Source organism: Rhinolophus sinicus, chromosome 1 (assembly GCF_057876585.1).
Source record: "Rhinolophus sinicus isolate RSI-liver-muscle chromosome 1, RSI-T2T, whole genome shotgun sequence".
Lineage (NCBI taxonomy): Eukaryota > Metazoa > Chordata > Mammalia > Chiroptera > Rhinolophidae > Rhinolophus > Rhinolophus sinicus.
The window spans coordinates 142,892,341-142,912,823 of NC_142501.1; the positions used below are offsets into that span (position 1 = coordinate 142,892,341).

A 20,483-nucleotide genomic window follows, 5' to 3' on the forward strand; every position below is an offset into this window, starting at 1 on the left:
TATAGACGCTGTAACAAAGACCCAAATAATGTACGCATGTCTTAAGCAAGATAGACATTTATTTCTCTTTTATGTAACTGTTCAGGAGGAAGCAGTGCCGGCCTGATCTGACAGCTCTGCAGTGCTGAGGGCTTGGGCTCCTTTTACCTTATTGCTCCGTCATCTTCTACCGTCAGCTTCTATCTCCGGAACCAAGATGGCCACTCCAGCTCTTACCATCAACCTCTGCTGGGGGAGCAGACAAGAAGGGAGATCCTGCCCCTCCCCTTTCACTGATGTCCCTGCCTGCACCTTTCACTTCAGCTCATGATTTCACTGGTCAGAATCTAATCTAGCCACTCGGCCACACTGAGCTGCAAGGGAGCACGGCAACCGGGGTCTTCACCTGAGCTGCCACGACCAGCTAAAATTAGAAATGGAAAATGCATATTGAGGGAACATCCAGCTGTCGATGTCATAGATGGTCCTCACAGCAAGGTTTGTAACAGAATAAAGTTAGAAATAACTTGAACTGGTTACATGGCTGTGGTAATCCATACGATGGAATGCCACAGCGCTATTAAAAAAGTAAGACTCCTCTATAGGTATGGCTATGAAAGTTTGTCCAAAAGAGAAGTGAAAGCACTGTGTACAGGACGAGACTGGAAATGTGTTCACTCCACCTACAGACCCCGAGCACTGCTCTGGGCCCGTGAGGTGAACACAGCTGACCACGTCCATTCAACACCTACATTTTCATGGAAACCCCTTTCAGAATCCTGGAGAAATTATTACCACCAGTCCCAGGGCCTGGGAGTAGGGCTGGGAGATGAGGAGGTCACCACGGGGCTTTAGTTTTCTCTTCTCAACTGAATTTTTTGCTATGAGCATACATTACCTTTGTCATAAAAAAACTTAACAAAAACTTAGCAAACGAATATCCTGCAGACCAGTTACCTAAGGCCCACAGCACACACCTCAGAACTGTATGGGCCATTTCTTTTTCCTCCTCAGTGTGAATTTGCCTTTGATTTTAGTCACTTCTACTCTTGTCCTTAGTTTCCAGCCTGAGAGGTCAGGCTGCTGATATGAAGCCTGCCATACTGCTCAGGGTGGCAGAGAGAATCAAGCAAAACTGAGAATGTTATCAGCACCATGTAAATGGTAACACGCATTACACACCCAAAAGCCTGCTCTTCTGCTAGCACCCAGCACAGGACCACAAAAGGAAAATGGGGAGGCATTGACAAGAATTGTTCCATGACCAGAAGCTGAATAAAAATGTATCTGTGGCGGTAAATCACAGGGTTTGGAGGTCTAAGAAACACAGAATTCCTATTTCCATCAGTGAAACAATCTGGTAACCTTTGAAAAACAATGCACCACACTTTATTAAAAATAGAATCTAGGCTGGGACAAGTTCCAACAAGAAGACTGTAATGTTGGCTCTTCAAAGCACTTCTGAAAGCAATTCTGTGACTGCCAACGGGTGCTACAAAAACACAAAACAAACAACAACAACAACTTGGGAAGGATGAATCATAAAAGCATGAGATGAGTTTAGAAAAGACATTTCTTTTTAAAGCAATTTTAAAAACAATTTGCGAGAAAAACATGTTAGAATTTCTTCCTTGGAGGCAAGAAAAAAAAAAAAAAAAAAAGACAGATCGTTGCCCAGAGGGAGAATACAATCAGAACAATGACACTGCAAGGTCTATAGAAAACGAGAACCTTATCATAATATGGAGAGCCCAAACCAAAACACAAGAGACTAGGAAGGGTCCTTGGCGATCAGCTGGACCATTTCACAGACGGAAAAAACCAAGGCTCAGAGAAGTAAACTTACTTGCCCAAGATCACCCAAGGTAGCCCATTTTTCTGCCCATTTATCCTAAGACAGGCAGCCTGCCTTTCAAGTCGGCACAAAGTAGAGAAGGGATATAAGAAAAGTCAGAAAGAACATGGAAGGATTTCTAAGTACACAGACACTATGTCATTAATTTACAATTAATTAATTATGAATTAAAATCTATGTCAGGAGAGGTGAATATTGTTCCTAAAACTACATTTTTTAGGTCTATGTTCCAAAACCTATTTTACTTATCAAGTATGTTTTCAAAGTACAGAAGTATATAAAGGACTAGTTTTCAAAAGGACTGGCACTCCCAGACTTCTGATGACAAAAGGTCATTCCTATAGCTTTACTGAGACAGTGAAGCAAAAATGAACTGAAGCATCCCTACACCTCAGGAAGAGTCAGCAGCCACTTGCCAGAATTCAAGAACGGTGACAAGGAATTATGGACACTAGTTCCCCAGACATAATTAATAACAATAATAATAATAAACATATAAATAGCACTTAGTGTATTCAGTCACTGCTCTAAGACTTGATGTGTATTTTACTTATGTTCATCCTCAGAATAACCCATGAGGTGGATGCCATCATTGTCCCCATTTTAAACATAAGAAAATTGAGACACAGAAAGGGCAAGTAACTTAATCCAAGTTCACACAGCTAATAAGTAGTGGAACTGGGTCTGAACTCACACCCTCTGCCTCCAGAGTGTGTGCTCCCAACCACTACACCACAGATTCTCATGGAGGATGGGCCCCTGGAAACCACAGAATTGCAGGAACTGAAGAACTGAAGAAATCAAAGGGGTCACAATGGTACAGGCAAACCCCTACCTCTGAGGCACCCCTCAAAATACTCTAGAATGAGGAACACACATGTCCTTTTCTGTAAAATTTCCGCAGAATACTGCAGCCTGTTTAAAGGTAACGTAAAATTGAGGTTGGAAGTCAGGCAAAACAAAAGATGTTGTCAAGGGGAAAACTGATTTTTTCAAAATGGTTTCAAGAACTGTGACTCTTTGTCTAGCCAAACAGAAAAAGGAAATAACATGAAGTTGAAAAAAACAGAAAGAGAAATCAGCATCCTAAAGGAGAAATGACTTCTAAGGAGTAAACCACTAGACACTTAATAATGGAATAAGGTGCAATCTTACTGCCCTAACTTCTAAATATTTTGATACTGACGATAATCTAATAAAAACTATGGAACAGAGAGAAAAATAACCTACCAGAAGTAATCAGAACAAAATGTTTTAATATGTTAATATAGCTTATGAACTATTTATCCTAAGTCTTTTTTTTAGTCTTAGGATTATTGGGTGAGAGAAGAATTGGCATGAATTATGTATCAGGAAAAAAATACCATTTTTTTTTATCCAAAGAAAGCTGCAAATTATCTGTGGTGCCTCTGAAAGACAGAAATGCACATCACAATTCTTTTTTATTTTTATTTTTATTTTCAGGTGTACAAAACAACACAGTGATTAGACATTTATATACCTCACAAAGTGATACCCCCATTAAGTCTGACACTATACACGGTTATTAAAATATTATTGACTATATTCCCTATGGTGTACTATATACCCCCGTGACTATTTTTTAAATTATAGTTGACATTCAATATTATTTTATATTAGTTTCAGGTGTACAGCATAGTGGTTAGGCATTTATATAATTTATGCAGTGATGCTGATGATAAGTCTAGTGCCCATCTGACACTATAGTTTTTAAAATATTATTGACTATATTCCCCATACTGTACTTTACATCCCCAGGACTATTTTGTAACTACTAATTTGTACTTCCTAATTCCTTCATCTTTCTCGCCCATCCCCCACCCCTCCCACAGAGCAATCATCAGTTTGTTCTTTGTATCTATGAGTCTATTTCTGTTTTGTCCGTTCGTTTATTCTGTTCTTTAGATTCCAAGTAAGTGAGATCATATGGTATTTGTCTTTCTCAGTCTGACTTATTTCGCTTAGCATAATTCCCTCTAGGCCCATCCATGTTGTTGCAAACGGTAAGATTTCATTTTTTATGGCAGAGTAATATTCCAATTATATCTACATACCACTTTTTTTAAAAAAATAAATTTTATTGGGGAATATTGGGGAACAGTGTGTTTCTCCAGGGCCCATCAGCTCCAAATCGTTGTCCTTCAATCTAGTTGTAGAGGGCGCAGCTCATTGGTCTATGTGGGAACCAAACCGGCAACCCCGTCATTCAGAGCTCGCGCTCCAACCAAAGGAGCCATCCGGCCGCCCCGATGTACCACAATTTCTTTATCCAATCTTCTATTGATGGGCACTTCCGTTGTTTCCACATGTTGGCTATTGTGACTCGTGCTGCAGTGAACACAGGGGTGCATGTATCTTTTCAATGAATGTTTTGGATTTCTTTGGATAAATATCCAGTAGTGGAATTGCTGGGCCATAAAATTACAATTCTGAGCCTTCTGGCTCAGAACTAGTATGGCCAGTTCTCTGCCCCTCACAGCAGGCTCCCTCTGCCCCCTTCTTCTCTGGCTTGTTCCTCCTCACCATTTGGCTTCAATGTCACTTCCTCAAAGCTGTCTTCCCTGACCCTTCCCTCTCACAGAATCCTAACAGTAGCTTCAGAGCACTTATCACAATTTGCAATAACATAATTCTTTGTAATTTAACATCTATCTTCCACTGGACCACAGGTTGGCAAATGACCATGGGCCAAATCTGGCCCACCAACTGTTTCTGTAAATATTGATTGGAACACAGCCATGATCGTTCACTTACTTACTCTAGCTACTTTCACAACACAATAGCAGAAGTGAGTAGTTGCAACAAAGACATTCTGGCCCACAAAGCCTACACTATTTACCATCTAGCCATTTACCAAAAAGCTTGCCAACCCCTGCACTAGACCATAAGCTCTATGAGGACAGGGATTCCCTCCGATTGGCTTGTCAGGACCTAGCAGCAGAGCATCTGGCAGATAAAAGGCACTTAAAAATTTTGCTGATTGAATAAACTAGAGACATGGGGGAAGGATAAGTAGTATGTGCCACTAGTTCAAGAGAACTTCACATCTATATACTCATGTAATCTTGTCCACTAACCCAAGGCCAGCTACACTTAGTATCCACATTCTACACATGAAGAAATGGAGGGAATGTGCCCACGCTGACTCAGTCCTTAAAAACAGAGCCAGGACTGAAATCAAGGCCATTCTGTTCCAAAGTCTGTGCTCCTGACCACAAGTCAGGGAAGATGATCTTTTCATTCATATTTTTAATAATTCCTTAGCTGCAGATGTAGGAACTGGGCCGAGAGCCAGGACTGTTTCTGAGCATGTCCTCGTGAGCTGCTGGCTGGCACACGTTCCCTAACCGCCACGCACACCATACTCAGAGTGGCTACGGGTGCCCATCCTGCTTACATAGCAGACAAGTCACCCAGTCCCACTGACCAACACTGAGCAAAACGCTGCCTTCAGTTAAGTTACAAACAGGGTGAACTCACTATTCCCCATCTCAGACGTGAGGGTTAAGTAAGGTCAAGTGAGTCGCCAAGGTGAAATGTTAGTGTAGAGCAGATCAGTTGTGAGCCCGCAATCTTGATACCATTACACTACCACCCAAGTCCTGCCTTACGGTGCCCATCGGCCCCCCGTTTCTCTCCAGGCTTTCACGGGAGCCAGTCATCCACAAGAAGGCAGGTAAAGGGCATTTTCGTTCTGCACCATGAGAGCGTGCCATTTCCATGCCTTGTATGCTATCGGGTGGGGAGAAATAACTCTAAAAAGACCGCAACACAACTTCACTTAATGATCATGACATAGAAGCAAAAACATCTGCAACTGAAGAAAGATGACCGTGGGATACTAAGTGATCCCAAGTTATCAGAGGAAGGGACAGTAAAGAACAGCTAGACTCTGCTTTATAGAACAGCTCTCCACGTGCCTAGAGACAGCATGACAAAGTCCTAATGCAAAGATAAAATTTCAACTCAAAAGCAGAACAAAGAATACTGGGCCTATGTCTGTCTTCCAGCGGAAGGTGGAGGAGGAGGAAATATTCCCCACCGGTCACAGAACTCTGTGAGCTAGAGGCAAGGACCTCATTGCCAATCCAATGCTCTACAAAGCCACCATGGTGCCTCCTTGATTATGGGTTTTTTAAGCTCCTATTTTACCCAGAAGTACCCTTCCCGTCGCTCCCCGGAAAAGCAGCTTGGGTGGCATGAGATCATGGCAAAGCCCCAGCTCAAAGAGACCAACTCGGCAAATCTGACCAAGAGGTTCATTTCCAGCATTTCCCCCTCTCTAGTTTAAGCTCCATGTCTTCATCACTGAAAACCCAGGACACCCGTGCCCCTGCCTCACTGCATGGGAGGCCTGCCTGACTGTGTGTGTGGCTTCTCTGTGCTTGGGAACCAAGCGCTCTGCATCAGTATTCCACCATCAGAGATCTCTTACTCAAATGGAACAAAAACATCCTGTAATGCACTGATTGTGAAATATCAAATATAAAATTCTGTGCTCTCTGCACCCATCCCCAAATGGCATGGCAATGAGAGAAAAGAGACAGAGCAAGTTCTTTACAGCAGCAATATTACTCAAAGTGCTAACACTCTGCCATGAGCGAAGTTCATAAACGGAAAACATGTATAATGAGTAAGTAATTTTGTATCTGTCAAGTTTAGTAATAAAAAATTGGGGTTTGTGTTTTATGTATGTTTGGGGGTTTTATTTCTCTTTGCTAATAATGCTCTTTTATTGTATGTTACAAAAATATCAGTCTACAACAGATTGAAAATAAAAATAAAACGGGTCCTTCCCGACAGACTTTGAAAATAATTGCCAACAGCAAAGCAGTTAAGTGAAATCCAGCTTGTTTTGTTAAACATGTGAGTAGCTGCTCAAACTCACTCCTGGTAAGAGAAATGCGGACTAAAAATATACTAAGACACCATTTCTCCCCTGACTGGCAAAGATCAAAAGGTTTTTGGATCGCACACTGTTTTGGCTAGGATGTAGGCAACAAGAGTTGCACATACGACTGGTGGAGGGCAATTTCACAAAACCCACCAAAATTAAAATGCAAATCCATTTCTAGGAAGTCAGTTGACAGATATACTCCCACATATGCAAAATGATGTGCAAAGTTGTTCCCTGCAGGCTTGTTTGTAAAAACCAAAGACTGGAAAACTATCATTGTAGCCATAAAAAAAGAATAAGGAAGCTCTTCCCACACTCCAAGATACAAAAAACATGGAGCAGATCAGGACACATGAATAGATGCTATAAGTACTACCTGTGTTCTTGAAAAACTAGGAGAGAAATAGAAACATATTTGCTTGTATATGCAGAAGACACCTCTGAATGGAAGCAGGAGACACAGCCAATATTGATTGATACCAAAGACAAGAATTGAGTGGTAGGTAGATTTTCAACACATATTCTTTTGTACAATTTGAAAAGTTCTACCATGTGAACTCATATTACCTTTTCAAAAATTTTATTTAAAAATTTAAAAAAATAATAAAGAAAAGAAACTGAGCTTAGCCACTTTGTGTATTTCTCAGTTCGAAACACCTGTGTATAGCGAATAAAACAAAAGCGTATGTTATACGCTTACTGGATGACTAAAAATCTTTTCTACATGATGTGCCCTTATTATCAGGAAGAGAAAAACACTGTATCCTGACTGAGGATTACAAAAGCTTTGGCACACACCATCAGCGCTGCCTCTTCCAAGACATCTGTCGGAAATCACAGCTTCTTCCTCCTTTTGTGCGCTCCACGCACTCTTCTTCCTTGGTCTTGTCGCTCACTGGAAGCCACAGCTAGATTACAATGTGCTTGCTCCTCTCCTCCTCAGCACTGCTCACCAGCAGAAATGGTTCTTCACATCTTATGGACCCAGAGAAGCCTAAGCCACCTGCCCAATGTCCCGAAAGCTACGAAGTGTCAGGGTCAGGACTGGAACTCAGGACCCCGGGTCCCTAGTTCAGGGCTCTTTCCACTACATCATTTGGACTCCTTTGCTGGTGGGACAAAGAGGAGATCTGGGAGAAAACAGTAATAAAATGGCCAGGCACTGGGTTGAGCACTAGACATAAATGATTCCATTTAAGCCCGACAACACGGAAGTTCTCTCATCACGCACATGTTACGGATGCGAAGCAGAGTCCCCGAGAGGGCACATAATGGTGAGCCCTCACACCCAACAACAGCAGCTCGGAAACTCCAACCAGATCTCATCCGCATGCCAACCTGCCTCCCAGGAAGCTCACCAGCCCATAATCTACAAGCCAGTGTAACAGTTGTCCTCCAATAGCCAGTTATTTGAACCTCCATAAAGAACCTCTTATCTGAGCCAATGTCTCCCAAACTCTGGACCATGAATCTGGAAGGAGGTGAGATAATCTTAGGTGGCACGAGTATGAATGTTTTTAACTTGACATATAACTAGCTCATCAAATCCATTATTTCAGATGTCGTAGCACAGAATGAAGCCAAAGAAGGTGAATAGATTTAAGGAAAAGTACTAAATAAATAAGTTCAGGTGGTTCACAAATATAATGAAAACCAGGAAGAACAACAAACTGGCATTTGGGAATTGCTGGTCTAAGGAACTGGATCCATTCGATGGTTTTTCTCTAGAGGAAGAGATGCTTGGCAATAATGGGTGCACCACCACCCCCACCTCAGCAGACAATACGCGCTAGTTCTGAATGACACCTTTGTGTGTGTTTTTATTTTTATCTGCCCTTCTCTCTCCACACCACACTGCCTCTCTCAGATGGATGAGGCAGGACCCGTTACCAAAGCACCCTGAATGAAAACTTGCATTTAAACAGCAGTGTCTTGTGGTGGCTTCACCCTGGGTTGACCACAGTCCTAGTTTGCCCTGAATAGCTCCAATCACACCTATAGCTGATCAATTAATACCAAATAACTATTTTGAGCACCCCCTCCCCCTCACTTTAAGAAGCGTCTGACTTAGGGAATACGTTAGAGGGCCTCCCTACTATTCTAGCACCTGCTCCAGTGCAGAGCTGACTGGGAGAGAGCTATGGGCCCCTCTCTAGGCCTGTTCCTCCCCATACTACAGAAACAGTGAGAAGGGACCCCCCCACCTTCCCAGCACCCACCGTCAGAACCACACCATCTGGTGAATTTTGCCTCTACTCTCACCCAACCTCCTTCCCCCCTCTCCACTCCTCCCAAAATGCCCACTAAATGTAGACGGCAGGTTGAAATGAAAGCAGAATTCTATTAGATCCCGCAATACCAACAGCTCTGTGCTTTCAGCAAACAAAGGAAAATATTAATCCAAGAAAAGGGTGAGAACTGTGACATACAACATGCATGAGGGCATCACTGCTCACAAAATGCTTAGTAGGCAGGATCTTCTTTGATTCTCCCAAAAAAGCTGGGAGGAAGTTCATCACCTGCCTTTCTGTGTTGTAAAGAGATGAGGAAACAGGCTCCGAGATTTATCAAGCTCTGACATTCCAAATCTTGAACTCCTCCACTCTAGAGCTGTATGGAAGAAAGATGTTTTCTTTTCTTTTTTTTCTCCCCCTAGGATTGTGCTGCTCGAAGTGTCCTCCCCAAACCAGGCGCATCTGGTCACCAGAGAGATCGCGAGGAATGCACAATCTCGGACCATTCCAGACTGACGAAATCAGAACCTGCATTTTAATAAGATCCCCAGGTAATTTCTATGGACAATAAAATTTGAGGAGCACTGCTTTACTACAAGGCAATTCTTCCATTGTACCATGCTACACCTCTTCATTCATTTACCCAATAATTATCTATTGAGCATCTTCCACACGGAGGCCAGGCACTGTGCTGAATGCTGGGGAATCAACAGTGAGTAAGGTCAACACAGCTCCGCCCTCGGGAAGTTGCCAGTCTAACAGTGAGTGCTCAACCTTGATGCTCATCAGAATAAGCTGTGACAATTAAAAAAAAACAAAAAAACTGCAGGTGCCTAAAACCCACCGCAGACCTATGTATAGTCAGAAACTGAGACTGGGCCCTGGAAACTTCCTATCAAAAAAGCTCCAAATTCAAAAATATGGTGATGGAAAGAGAACTGACTCTGGGTGGTGAATACACAATGTGATATATACATGATGTATTACAGAATTGTACACCTGAAATCTATGTAACTTCACTAACAATTGTCACCCCAATAAACTTTAATTGAAAAAAATAAAACAAAAATCTCCAACTGATGTAAACACTTCGGGGAACAATTTGACAATACCTAATAAAGCCGCAGATGGGCACATCCTAAGAGCAGCATTTCCACTTTCAGAACTATATCCTGGAGAAATGAAGGCACACATATATGCAAAGAAGACAGAAACAGGAACATTCACTGCAGCACTGTTTCCAGAGAGAGTGTTTTTTGGAAACTATCCAATTGTCCCTAAATAAGGAAATGAATAAGCAAACCATAGTTAAGTGAAAGAATATGGTTACAGAGCAGTTAGAATGAATGCACTTGGGTATATTACATATATTAAATTATATTATTTTTTTCCTTATTTTTTTGGGTGTTAATGTTTTGTGATTTGTTTTTAAATTTCTTTTAAAAACTTCTTAGGTGACGTGATACATAGCCAGGGTTGGGAATCCCTGTTCCAGCAGCATAAAGTAATAAAAACCTAGCTATTTAATATCAAGAAATACATCTACAGAATGGCAATGATCAATACAGCTCTTGAAGTTAAATTACCACCTTAAAATTTTTACAAAGATTTTAAAGAACTTTCACAGGGCAGGTAATTTCTATAAGCAATATTTTTTTAGGAGGCCAAGCTTATTACCAAAGGAAATCAATATTTCTAAAAGTGTAGTTGTCAGCTCACCGGTAATAGAATGAGGAGGGAGCAGGGAGAAGGAAGGACGACTTATTTAAAATGCAGACTCCGCGGCCCCACCTCAGGTCCACCTAATCAAAACCTCTGGGGGTGGCACCCAGAGTCTGAAATTTTAGTAACAGAGTGCACATGTGGGCACAATTCTTTGGTATACCAAAGAACCACAAAATACAACATATTTTTAGAGCTATTGTTAATCACATTTTTAAAACCATACATGTCTGCATTCAATAAGATGACATTCATCATACTCTGAAAATAAAATAAAGTGTGGGGAATGTTTTCTAAATATTTGAGATAGGTAATTTCACAAGCACCTTCAAGCGGATCCTGATAAAAGCTGGTTTCCTGCCCCGTGTACCTAACCTGAAGGACAAAGAAATGTATTCTGTGAAGAATATAATTTCACATTGTCTTTCTGAAAGAACTTCAATAAGCAACTGGGTAAACAGGAAAACTCCCCAAGTCCAGCCTTGCTGCTGTTCTCATTGGACAAAGCCCCGGACACGATCTGCACCAAAGCCAATTTCAATTCAATTGAAAAATGTGAATTATGAGAAACGTGATTTGAACTGAGAGGCCTGGCCAGCACAGTAATATGCCCCGAATTTACTCTCACTACTCAAGATATCTTCTCTACAGTCTTTTCGCTACAAGGATTCACTGGTTGCACCGTGTTATCATTCCCTCAACTTGTCTCTTCCGTTCCAGTCCTACCTTGCTTGACTTTGTGTGTGTGTGTGTGTGTGTGTGTGTGTGTGTGTGTGTTTCCCTGATTTCCCCCTTTATTGTCCTTTTCCCTATTTCCACACAAAACCAAACGCAATCCTAATGTATAAACTCAGGAAAACTGCTCCAAAGACTCCTGGATTAAAAACAACCCAGCACACTAAACACATAAAAAGATGTTCAGCTTCACTAGTAAACAGGAAAGTGCAAATTTTAAACCAGGAAGATACCATTTCACACCCATCACACCGGCAAAACGTCAGGTCTAACAGCGTTGGTGTCTGCAAGGCTGTGGACAACTGGGACTCCCAAACGCTGCGGCTGGTCTGCAAATTGGCACAAGGGCTTTGGAGAGCAATCTGCCAACACATTAGAGTCAATGATGCCCATGTCCTTTGACCCAGAAATTTCCCTTTTAGGTATACACCACAGAGAAACGTTAAAGATGACAGGGACACAAGTTCAAAACTGTTCATCGCTCTAAAATGGCACACACAGAAAACGAAACCCAAGTGCCTATCAACAATAAAATGAATGAATATATTCTAGCAGTTCTGCGCTGGAATGTTATACAGCAGCAGTTAAAACAACCTGGAATTACATGTATCTTAATGGATAAATCTCAAAATCGTAATTTAAACAAAAGCAAACTGAGGAGTTGATCAGTATCACAGAGCATGTTTAACACATGAGGAAACAATACTGTATCTAGTTTATGAATATATACATACCTAGCAAAAGTATAAAAACACACAATAAATACCAAATGCAGAACAGTAGTCTCCATCTAGAGGAAGAGGAATGAAATGGGGACGGGTTCATCTATATTTGTAATATATTTCTTCACAGGGTGGTAGATGCCCTCTATCATTCTCCATATTTTTCTGTATGCCTGAAATTTATCATCACCCAGAAAGAGAGTCCCAAGTCGGAGCTACTTGAAAGCATTTGACAGTTCTAAACTTGATGGGCAGGAGGAAGGTTGGACCTATAAGTGGAAAGTGAAGCTTTAGGAACCAGTAGGGTTACCAACACACAAACACTCTTTAAAGCTATCCATAAGCAAATAATTATTCTCAGAATTATGGTGAAATTCCATGCAGAGAACTTATGATATCCCCCAAATTCTAAGCAGTGATCCCAGAACAGAAACATTGCAAAATGCCTTGCGTGCTGGGGTTGGTTCCTGATACAGAATTTATTAGCCTCGAGAAAGTTTTCCTGGTTCATTTTTGGGTGGCCTTTTCTCTGAAAAGGTCAGCAAGGCCTTTCAAACCCTTAGACTAGCATTTGGTTTCACCACAACTGAAGGTTTATTGTAAGAAGTTGCATTAAAATATTTAGGCCAGGAGAGTTCACTAGTCTTTTACAATTCTTCAAGTCAATTTGCTTTGGACTGGCTCCATGGGTAGGTTAAGAGATAAAACCACCAAGAGACACCTTTCCGATGATAACCACAGAATTAAACATCATAAATCCTCAACCCATTCAAACTAACTAGACAGACCAAGCTGGGGGGGTGGGGGGGGAGACACATGAACAAGAGAATTTTCTCTTAATTACTAAAGGATCAAAACTGAAAATTACTTTCAATTACAATCCAAACATACCAAAGTTCCACATTAGTAAAAAATAAATAGGTTTTATTGTATGGGTGAACTGGAACAAATAAAGGTGATATCCAGCAAATGGTATGACAAGCTTGAATTCTAACTAAATATTGCCATTCAACTTTGTTTTCCCTTAGGGTTCCAAAACAGAAAAATTTGTAAACCTCATTGTCAGAACCTGACCAACACAATGCCTACATATTAGGCTGAGAGGCTAGAAGAACAGAATTTTTCTTTAAACATTAACCCACCCCACCTAGCAAGTTCTAAAACCTGACAACTATCTGAGTAGACCCTCACACGACTGTTAACACCTTCCAACTGATACATTAAACTAAACGTACAGTCTCAAATTATCTCTGAGAATGGGAAGCATGAGTAACAGAAAGAGAGCGAAGAGGCAAGTTCTCTCTTCTCCCAAATTATGCGACTTACACACTTTTTAATGTTTTTAAAAAATGTTTTCCAATGATTCTCAAATATTTGCCTCAGGTCAGTGATTGACTTACCAAAATAAACTCTGTAAAATCCTCTTTTTGTTTTTCACTAATTTTACTTTCCCTTCATATCAAGGTGACTTCCTTGACGCGTATTTAAAAGAATTCAATCTGGCACTCATGATGGTGCCCAATAATGCCCTGGGATTGTTCACTGGCTGCTAACCTACTATCTGGTTCATTTGACACAGTTTTAAACAAAGTAGTTAGGTACTCACGTGGTCACTAAACAATTAAAAGATGTAGATTTTTTTATGAAGACTCCAAGAAATACTATTTACTGAAAAGCTTTTGAAAACAACAACAAAACAATATGTCAGTTTTACAAGTTGAGAAAAACCAAGATCCCAAGAAATATGATTTGTCCAAAGTGAGTGTTAGACCCAGGCTTCACTGGAGAGACACCCAATGGTACAGATTCCAGTTCTCAGTTACACTGACTATAATCACGTCCTCATATAAAATACAAACTATGGTCAAACAAATATATTAAAGAAGCGTCCTGCTGTGTTCATCAGTCTTTCCACTGTGTCGTCTCTGAGATTTTGTTCAACCCTTATCTGTGCAGACACCACACTATAGTAAAAATTTCATCTTTACGCATGTCATGGCCACAAGACACTGCTGAGCTCCACGCAGACAGGGACTCACCTCCTTCATTTACTTAGCACCTGCCCATAGGATGTGCCGACACGGACACAGCAGGTCCTCAACAAATGGCCATTTACGGGGACAAAAAGGTAACCTATTTGACACACAGCATTTCCTGTATGGTACATCTTGTAACACTATTAACAAGTTAAATTAAGATTAGATGATTTAGACCTATTTGCATTAGTCCAAGTCACATTTCTAGGGAGCACAGTTGGTTTCTCCTAACAAATGCTTCCTCTTTAGAAAATTCCTCAAACTCTTCAAACAGAAAACTTGCCAAAAAAATGAAAACACAAAAACCTTCAATTTGTAAGGTCATAAAAATATGCAGGAAGCTAAATCCATTGGTCTGGACAAAAATCAGAGGATTATCAACAAGGGACATTTTCTCATGCTTGGTAGCAGCTAGTGCATTTTAAAAATTACAACACACCAGCCAAACAAGCTTTACTATCTGTGAACCAGACATGCTGTGTAGCTAAGCTGACAAGCCCTAAGCAAGTTGATCAAGAATCACTATGGCAGGAATTCACATGGAAGTAAAATTAAAACAAATGGGAGCTAGCATTAAACTTCCCATGCACAATAAAACTTCAGTGGGGATGGTGACAAGTGAAGACATGTGAAAATTTCCAAGTCCCTATATCTAAAATTGGCACAAGTAGTACGAGGGGAAGAGAAGGTGTTTATTTCTCAATCACATGAAGGATTTGCTATGTAAGTTTTGTTTCTGCTCTGCTGGGTCCTCTCTTGTCTGGTGGACGAAACGAATCCATTTTTCAATGCTAGATCTTGGTTTGCTCAAGTGTTACCTAGAAAGATGCTATCGTTTAACACCGTTTCTAGACACATACATCAGCCTGTTTAAAATATACCAAATGACCTGCTTAAAAAAAATGCCATCGCCACTTGCTCTTATAACAACTACTCAAACCAGCTGGGACCAAATGGAGTTAAGAGTGGGAAGAATCAATAACAGCCCCAGAAAGAAGCTAAATAGTGAGGCGGGACCCACAGAACACCTACCTGAAAACAATTCATCATCGAGTGAAGAATCTAAAGACAGGTCCAATGAAAATTTACATCTGATCAGGTGAAAAGACAGCAGTCTCATCCCCAAGCCTTCCTTCCCGTGTGGGAAGTGAGACTGGGAGGGGCGGGGTGACCTGAGCAGCCTTTCATAAGGGGCGGGATTAAGGATTCCCATTCCAGGCTTTGTATACAGTCACTCGGCTTGGTTTGCATAAATGAACATGTGGGTTGTTTATATTAGTGGCTGCTGTCATCAAGTCCAAGAAGGCATACTCCCCATTGTCCTTTGAACAACTGCAGGTGACATAATGATGTTGGAAACAGCAAACACTCAATAAGTACTTGCTATGTACCAGGCCCAGTAACTCATTTACTACAACAGTCCTAGGAGGTAGGAACCATCATCACCCCGTCTTTATAGATAAGACAAAGAACAACTTGTTCAAGGACAAAGAGCTAGTATGTGTTAAAACCAGGACTTAAACCCAGAGAGTCTAACTTGAGAGCCCAAATCTTCATCACTTGCTTAAGACACAGTGTCCAAACCAGAACATAAAACTCCTTACTTTTGAATTATTTATTGGTTCCTCACCACACCTAGGTGATGAGCCTAAATTTGGTACCTATTTAAAGATTCCACGAGGTGTCAACTTTCCAGACATAGTACTAGCTCACTCCTCTCATGTCCTCCCTGCCGCTTGCCTCCCTGGCTGAGTTTTACTGCGAATAGGTTGCAACATTCTGTCCAGATGTGCCAAAGAGCCCCAGCTGCACCGAGGGTAGGTAGATAGAGAAATAAATAAATTTTTAAAAGCTGCAGGCTGGCTTCCGCTTGGGACATGCTACTCGCTCTCAAGTTTCCAGCCTGCTTCAGTAGAGAGAGGTGTCACCACACACCAGCTTAGGACGGGAACACCACCCAGGGCTGGGACTGCACCTCACTGCCCTGTAAGCCTGAGGCCACTCCAGCAGGCATGAAACAAGAGTGTTAGAGCTGCTCTGGTTTCACCGGCCCCTCTGGAGCTGGTCTAGCACAGAGGGAAACCTAGAAGAAAGGCGTCACCTTTTCACTGCACCAGGCAACATTATCTCCACAGGATGACGGAGCAGGAGACCCAACTGTGTAGAGAAGGACAGGAAAGAGAGGAAATGGATATGCTCCAGGAGCCACCCACCACATCTAACTGGTCCTGTGCCAATACCTTGGCAGCTATCACTCTGGGAAGCCCCAGCATTTGTTCTGCTGGCCATGGCAGTGACCACAGCCAACAGTGCTGAAAACTGAAGCCAGCACCAGTGGGTCTCAATTCTACTCCTGAGCGAACACATGGCTCCTTAATGCTTCTCTGCCATGTGTTAATCTTACAACAAAATGTGGGACAGAAGATTTAAAAAGCTCTGTGATGGGGGAAGGGCAGCCAGATCACCTTACCTCTAGGCTTCTTAATCAAGCCTCCTCAGATTTCCTTTAGGGGCCTGTATTATTAGCTATAAGGGAGGTTTTCCCCAAACTAGCATTAAAAAAGCACGTGTTCCAGCTGGAGATAGGGGAGCTTTGCTGGGGCAAGGGGACCCTGGAGAAGGAAGGCAGACACTCTTTCGCCCTGCACAGGAGGGCAATGTCTTACTCCAGGAGGCAATCTGTGCACCCCAAGGCTCTGACAAGTGGGGGTGCCAGCAGGGTGCACCCTGGGGACTCAAGGGCTGGAAGCTGTTCCTGCAGAAACTGAAAAGCGAGGGAAAGCAATAAGAGAACACCAAGTTAAAGTCACCACGCCGCCATGGAACCAGTCCCCGTCAGAGCCCCGTGATATTCCCTTGCTGTGTCTACGCCCACCAGCCTACACTGAGCCCACAGCGCATCAGGCCGATAACCCTGGAGACCTCCTCCACTCCCACAGCCTGTCCCACCACTCTCAGGGCCTTCAAATGTCACTGCCATATAACCTTGTCCTTCTTTCACAGGTGGGGAAACTGAGGCACCTAAAACCAATTACCGTGCTTTCTCAAACCAGGTGAAATTCACTTCCCTAAGCACAATTTTGCACTTTTTTTTACAGCTTTATTACATTTCAAATTTCTCCAGATACAGCGATTGCCTTTGGAAAGTGCATTTTAAATACAGTTTAAGGAGTGAACTCAAAATGTGAAGAGGGCGGTCAGAGAGACCCGCAGGGCTTCATCTACCGCAAGGACAGGATGGGTACCCCCCACCCCCGGCTTATCCCGCAAGCCCTTCCACCGGGACGTCCGGGTTCGGCCTCCCGCTAAGGCGCTTCCACCGCAACCCGAGGGCGGAGGCACCCGGCGCGGCCGGGTACCAGCGGGCGGGTTCCCAGGTCCCAGCGCAGAGAGCGGGGCAGGGGGGCTCGGGGCCCCTCCCCCGGGGGCTCTAGGGGCTGCGGCCGGCGCGCCCAGCCCGGGGCGGGGAACTTCAAGCGACGCGGCGCAGACCCTGCCGCCCCTCGCCCCCACCCCCACCCCGGCGCCAGGCGAGTGTGCGGCTCGGGTTTCCCTTTCTTTGCCTCGCCGCGCCTCGGGCGCGACCCCCGAGGCGGCAACGGCGGCGGCGGCCACTCACCATATTACAGATGGAGGCGATGTTTCGGACAGTCATTAGTCTAAAGGTTGCAGCGATCCCGCACCGCCATCTTTATAAGGTGAAAACAGGACTGTCCATGGTGGAGCGCCCGCAGGGAGGCCGGGCGGCGGCGGGGAGGCGGCGGGGAGGCGGCCTGGGGTCCGGCTTTCAGTTTGGCTGGGAGAGGGAGGCCGGGAGGGAGGAGGCGGAGGCGGGGAGGGCGGGGAAGGCGGGGAGGGCGGGCGGGAGAGCGGAGGGCGGGGAGTGGCGGAGTGGGGGAGCCTGGGCCGCGGCCGCTGGCGCGAGGAGGAGGGGCCGCCTGAGCGCGCCGCGTGCGGCCCGCGCCCCGCGCTGCCTCCGTGCGCCCGGCCTCCCGCCGGCCCCGGCACCTGGCCCCGGGCCTCTACGCCCTCCTCCGGCCGCCCGCGCCCCGGGCCACCGGGCTCGGCCTTTTTCTTTTCCTTTTTACATTCTGCTTCACTATCTTTGGACTGAAATGCGGGCCTGGGCCCTCGCCTCCGCGGCTGCGGCAACCTCACCGCGCGGGTCCCCCGGGCAGACCCAGATGCCGCGGCGGCGGCCTCCTCCGGGCCCGTGGCGCCGGCGGGAACCAGGGACAGCGCTGGGCGTTGGGCACCGCCTGGCGGAAGGGGCCGCGCCTCGGGCCGACAGCAGGCTGGGGAGGCGGGAGGCCGGGCCCAAGGCACGGACGCCGCGGAGAGGGCCGGCGCCACCGGGGCAGTTTTCTGGCTTCACTTTTTCTTTTCTGCCTCCCGTCTCCCAGCAGCCCCAGGTCTTTATATTTTGGCGGATGGAGAAAGCAAAGGGAAGGGGTGACTAAGGCCAACTTTTAGTTTCTCCCTGGGGTTACAGCCAGATGGCACCGGCGGGGACCAGAATGGGGTCAGGACAGGCGAGTGTGAGAAAGCCCTTGCCAGCCGTGGGCCGGCTGCCTGGTAAAGGGCGCCGCGAGGGGAGAAGAATTTGGGTCTTGGGCGGAGGCCAGAGCGACGCGCTAAGGCAGTTTGTGACATTAACAGGTACAAAGGACAAGTCCGGGTTCTGGGCAAGGAGTAGGGACTGATCCGAGGAGCGATTTGAATCCGGAAAGAACCAAAGTTGAACGCATCTTCAAGAAAAAACTACCTCTCTCCTGGGCACTCAACGTCTATAGGTTTTGAGAAGACGGCTTTGCTGGCCCAGACACATTTCCTGCATAAAAGGTCGTGGCTCCTAGCTCAACTAGCGAATCTACACCACTTAGCAGATATGTTCATGCGAAGTGGAAGGAGCCCATTTCCAAATGTGTGACACAATTCTACATACAAGGTTGCAATTCAGTGCTTTCAACAGAAAAGTTGTACAAGTGAAACACATGGTAATTCGTAAACCAATATATTTAATGACATTTGAAGAAATTACATATAACTGAAGACAGCTTTTATCTAACCAAGCCAAGGGTAACATACTGGGAAAAGATTCCCCATCCTATTCTCCATTATCTATTTAGTGTTATACACGAAGATTTGAGAACCACTGATTGCTAATATCCCTAGGACCTGAGTGAAAAGAAAATAACTGCTGACTCAAGTTTTGTGGGGTCATGTTAGCTGTGTATATTTCAATGGATTTAAGGAATAAACTCCTGCATATGTTAAGTCATTCTTCCTACATCTTATTTCCAAACAGATCCTGATGATGATAATCAGTAACTTTGATTTCTTACCATTGTCGGTCATGATGTTCTTTACATTCATGGTCTTCAGTTACCGTCATGACTATCAGGTGATAGATGCTATTATCATCATCGCGTTTTGCAGATCAGTAAAATAAGACCTAGGGGATCAAATCTGCCTCCTGTTGCCAAATGTTACAAATGTAGCTGGTGTGCTAACCTGGCTGAGCAGGCTGGGAGAGGAGAAGAAGAGAGCAAAATACCCAAACAATGGCCGGTTGGATAACAGACCTAGAAAGGTTTAAAGACTTAAGGAAAGTCGCCAAACAAGTTCAGGAGCACCTTCAGGGCCCAAACTCAGGACTCGGGACTCAATTTCACAGACATTCCACCATAAAGGCATTAATCCAAAGCCTTAAAATGATAATGGAAATTTTATACTGTAATAGAGTTCAGCATTCTGCCGGCATTGGCACAATGGATTGCAAAGTCCACGGGACTGATAACACCACTGACATAATGAAAATTGAACATCATCTGATGACTGAGTGCTATATGAACAAGTTAAAAGGATCTTTTGCGTGTCTTTTAACAGTGTGCAGCCTAAAACTGAAGTGTTCAATGTAGACAAATATCCAGATTGAAACTCAAGCAATGAATTACATACACAACAAATCAATTGAACACAGCAGATCTTCTCAGGCTCATGAATAATTACATACATGTTTACACTACTAGATTGGTATTCACAGGTCTAAATTGAAAAAGGCATCAGTTGAAGAAGAAGAATTGTAAGTTCGGCTTCACTCAGTAAGGAAACATTTGCGAATGATAAGAGGTAAAATGGTGAAAATGTTGACAAGCTAACAAAAGAACTTTGAGGAAAAGCATTTCATGTATAGGGACTAGCTTGTATGAAGGTATAGAGTTAGAACTGGGAGAAGTAGGCAAATGGAAAGATGGGAGATAGGCTAGCACTAAACAGCTT

At 43.8% G+C, this 20,483-nt stretch overlaps 1 protein-coding gene across 1 annotated transcript in view; it reads right to left on the minus strand.

Moving 5' to 3' along the window:
• The window catches only part of USP46 (ubiquitin specific peptidase 46), a 60,682-nt gene extending 42,533 nt beyond the window's left edge, over positions 1-18,149 (minus strand). Inside the window, exon 1 of the mRNA XM_074324566.2 lies at positions 17,821-18,149. Within this exon, the coding sequence (XP_074180667.1) occupies positions 17,821-17,856 (36 nt within the window). The 5' untranslated portion in view covers positions 17,857-18,149. The remainder of the gene's footprint in view (positions 1-17,820) is intronic.
• Positions 18,150-20,483: the final 2,334 nt, after the last annotated feature.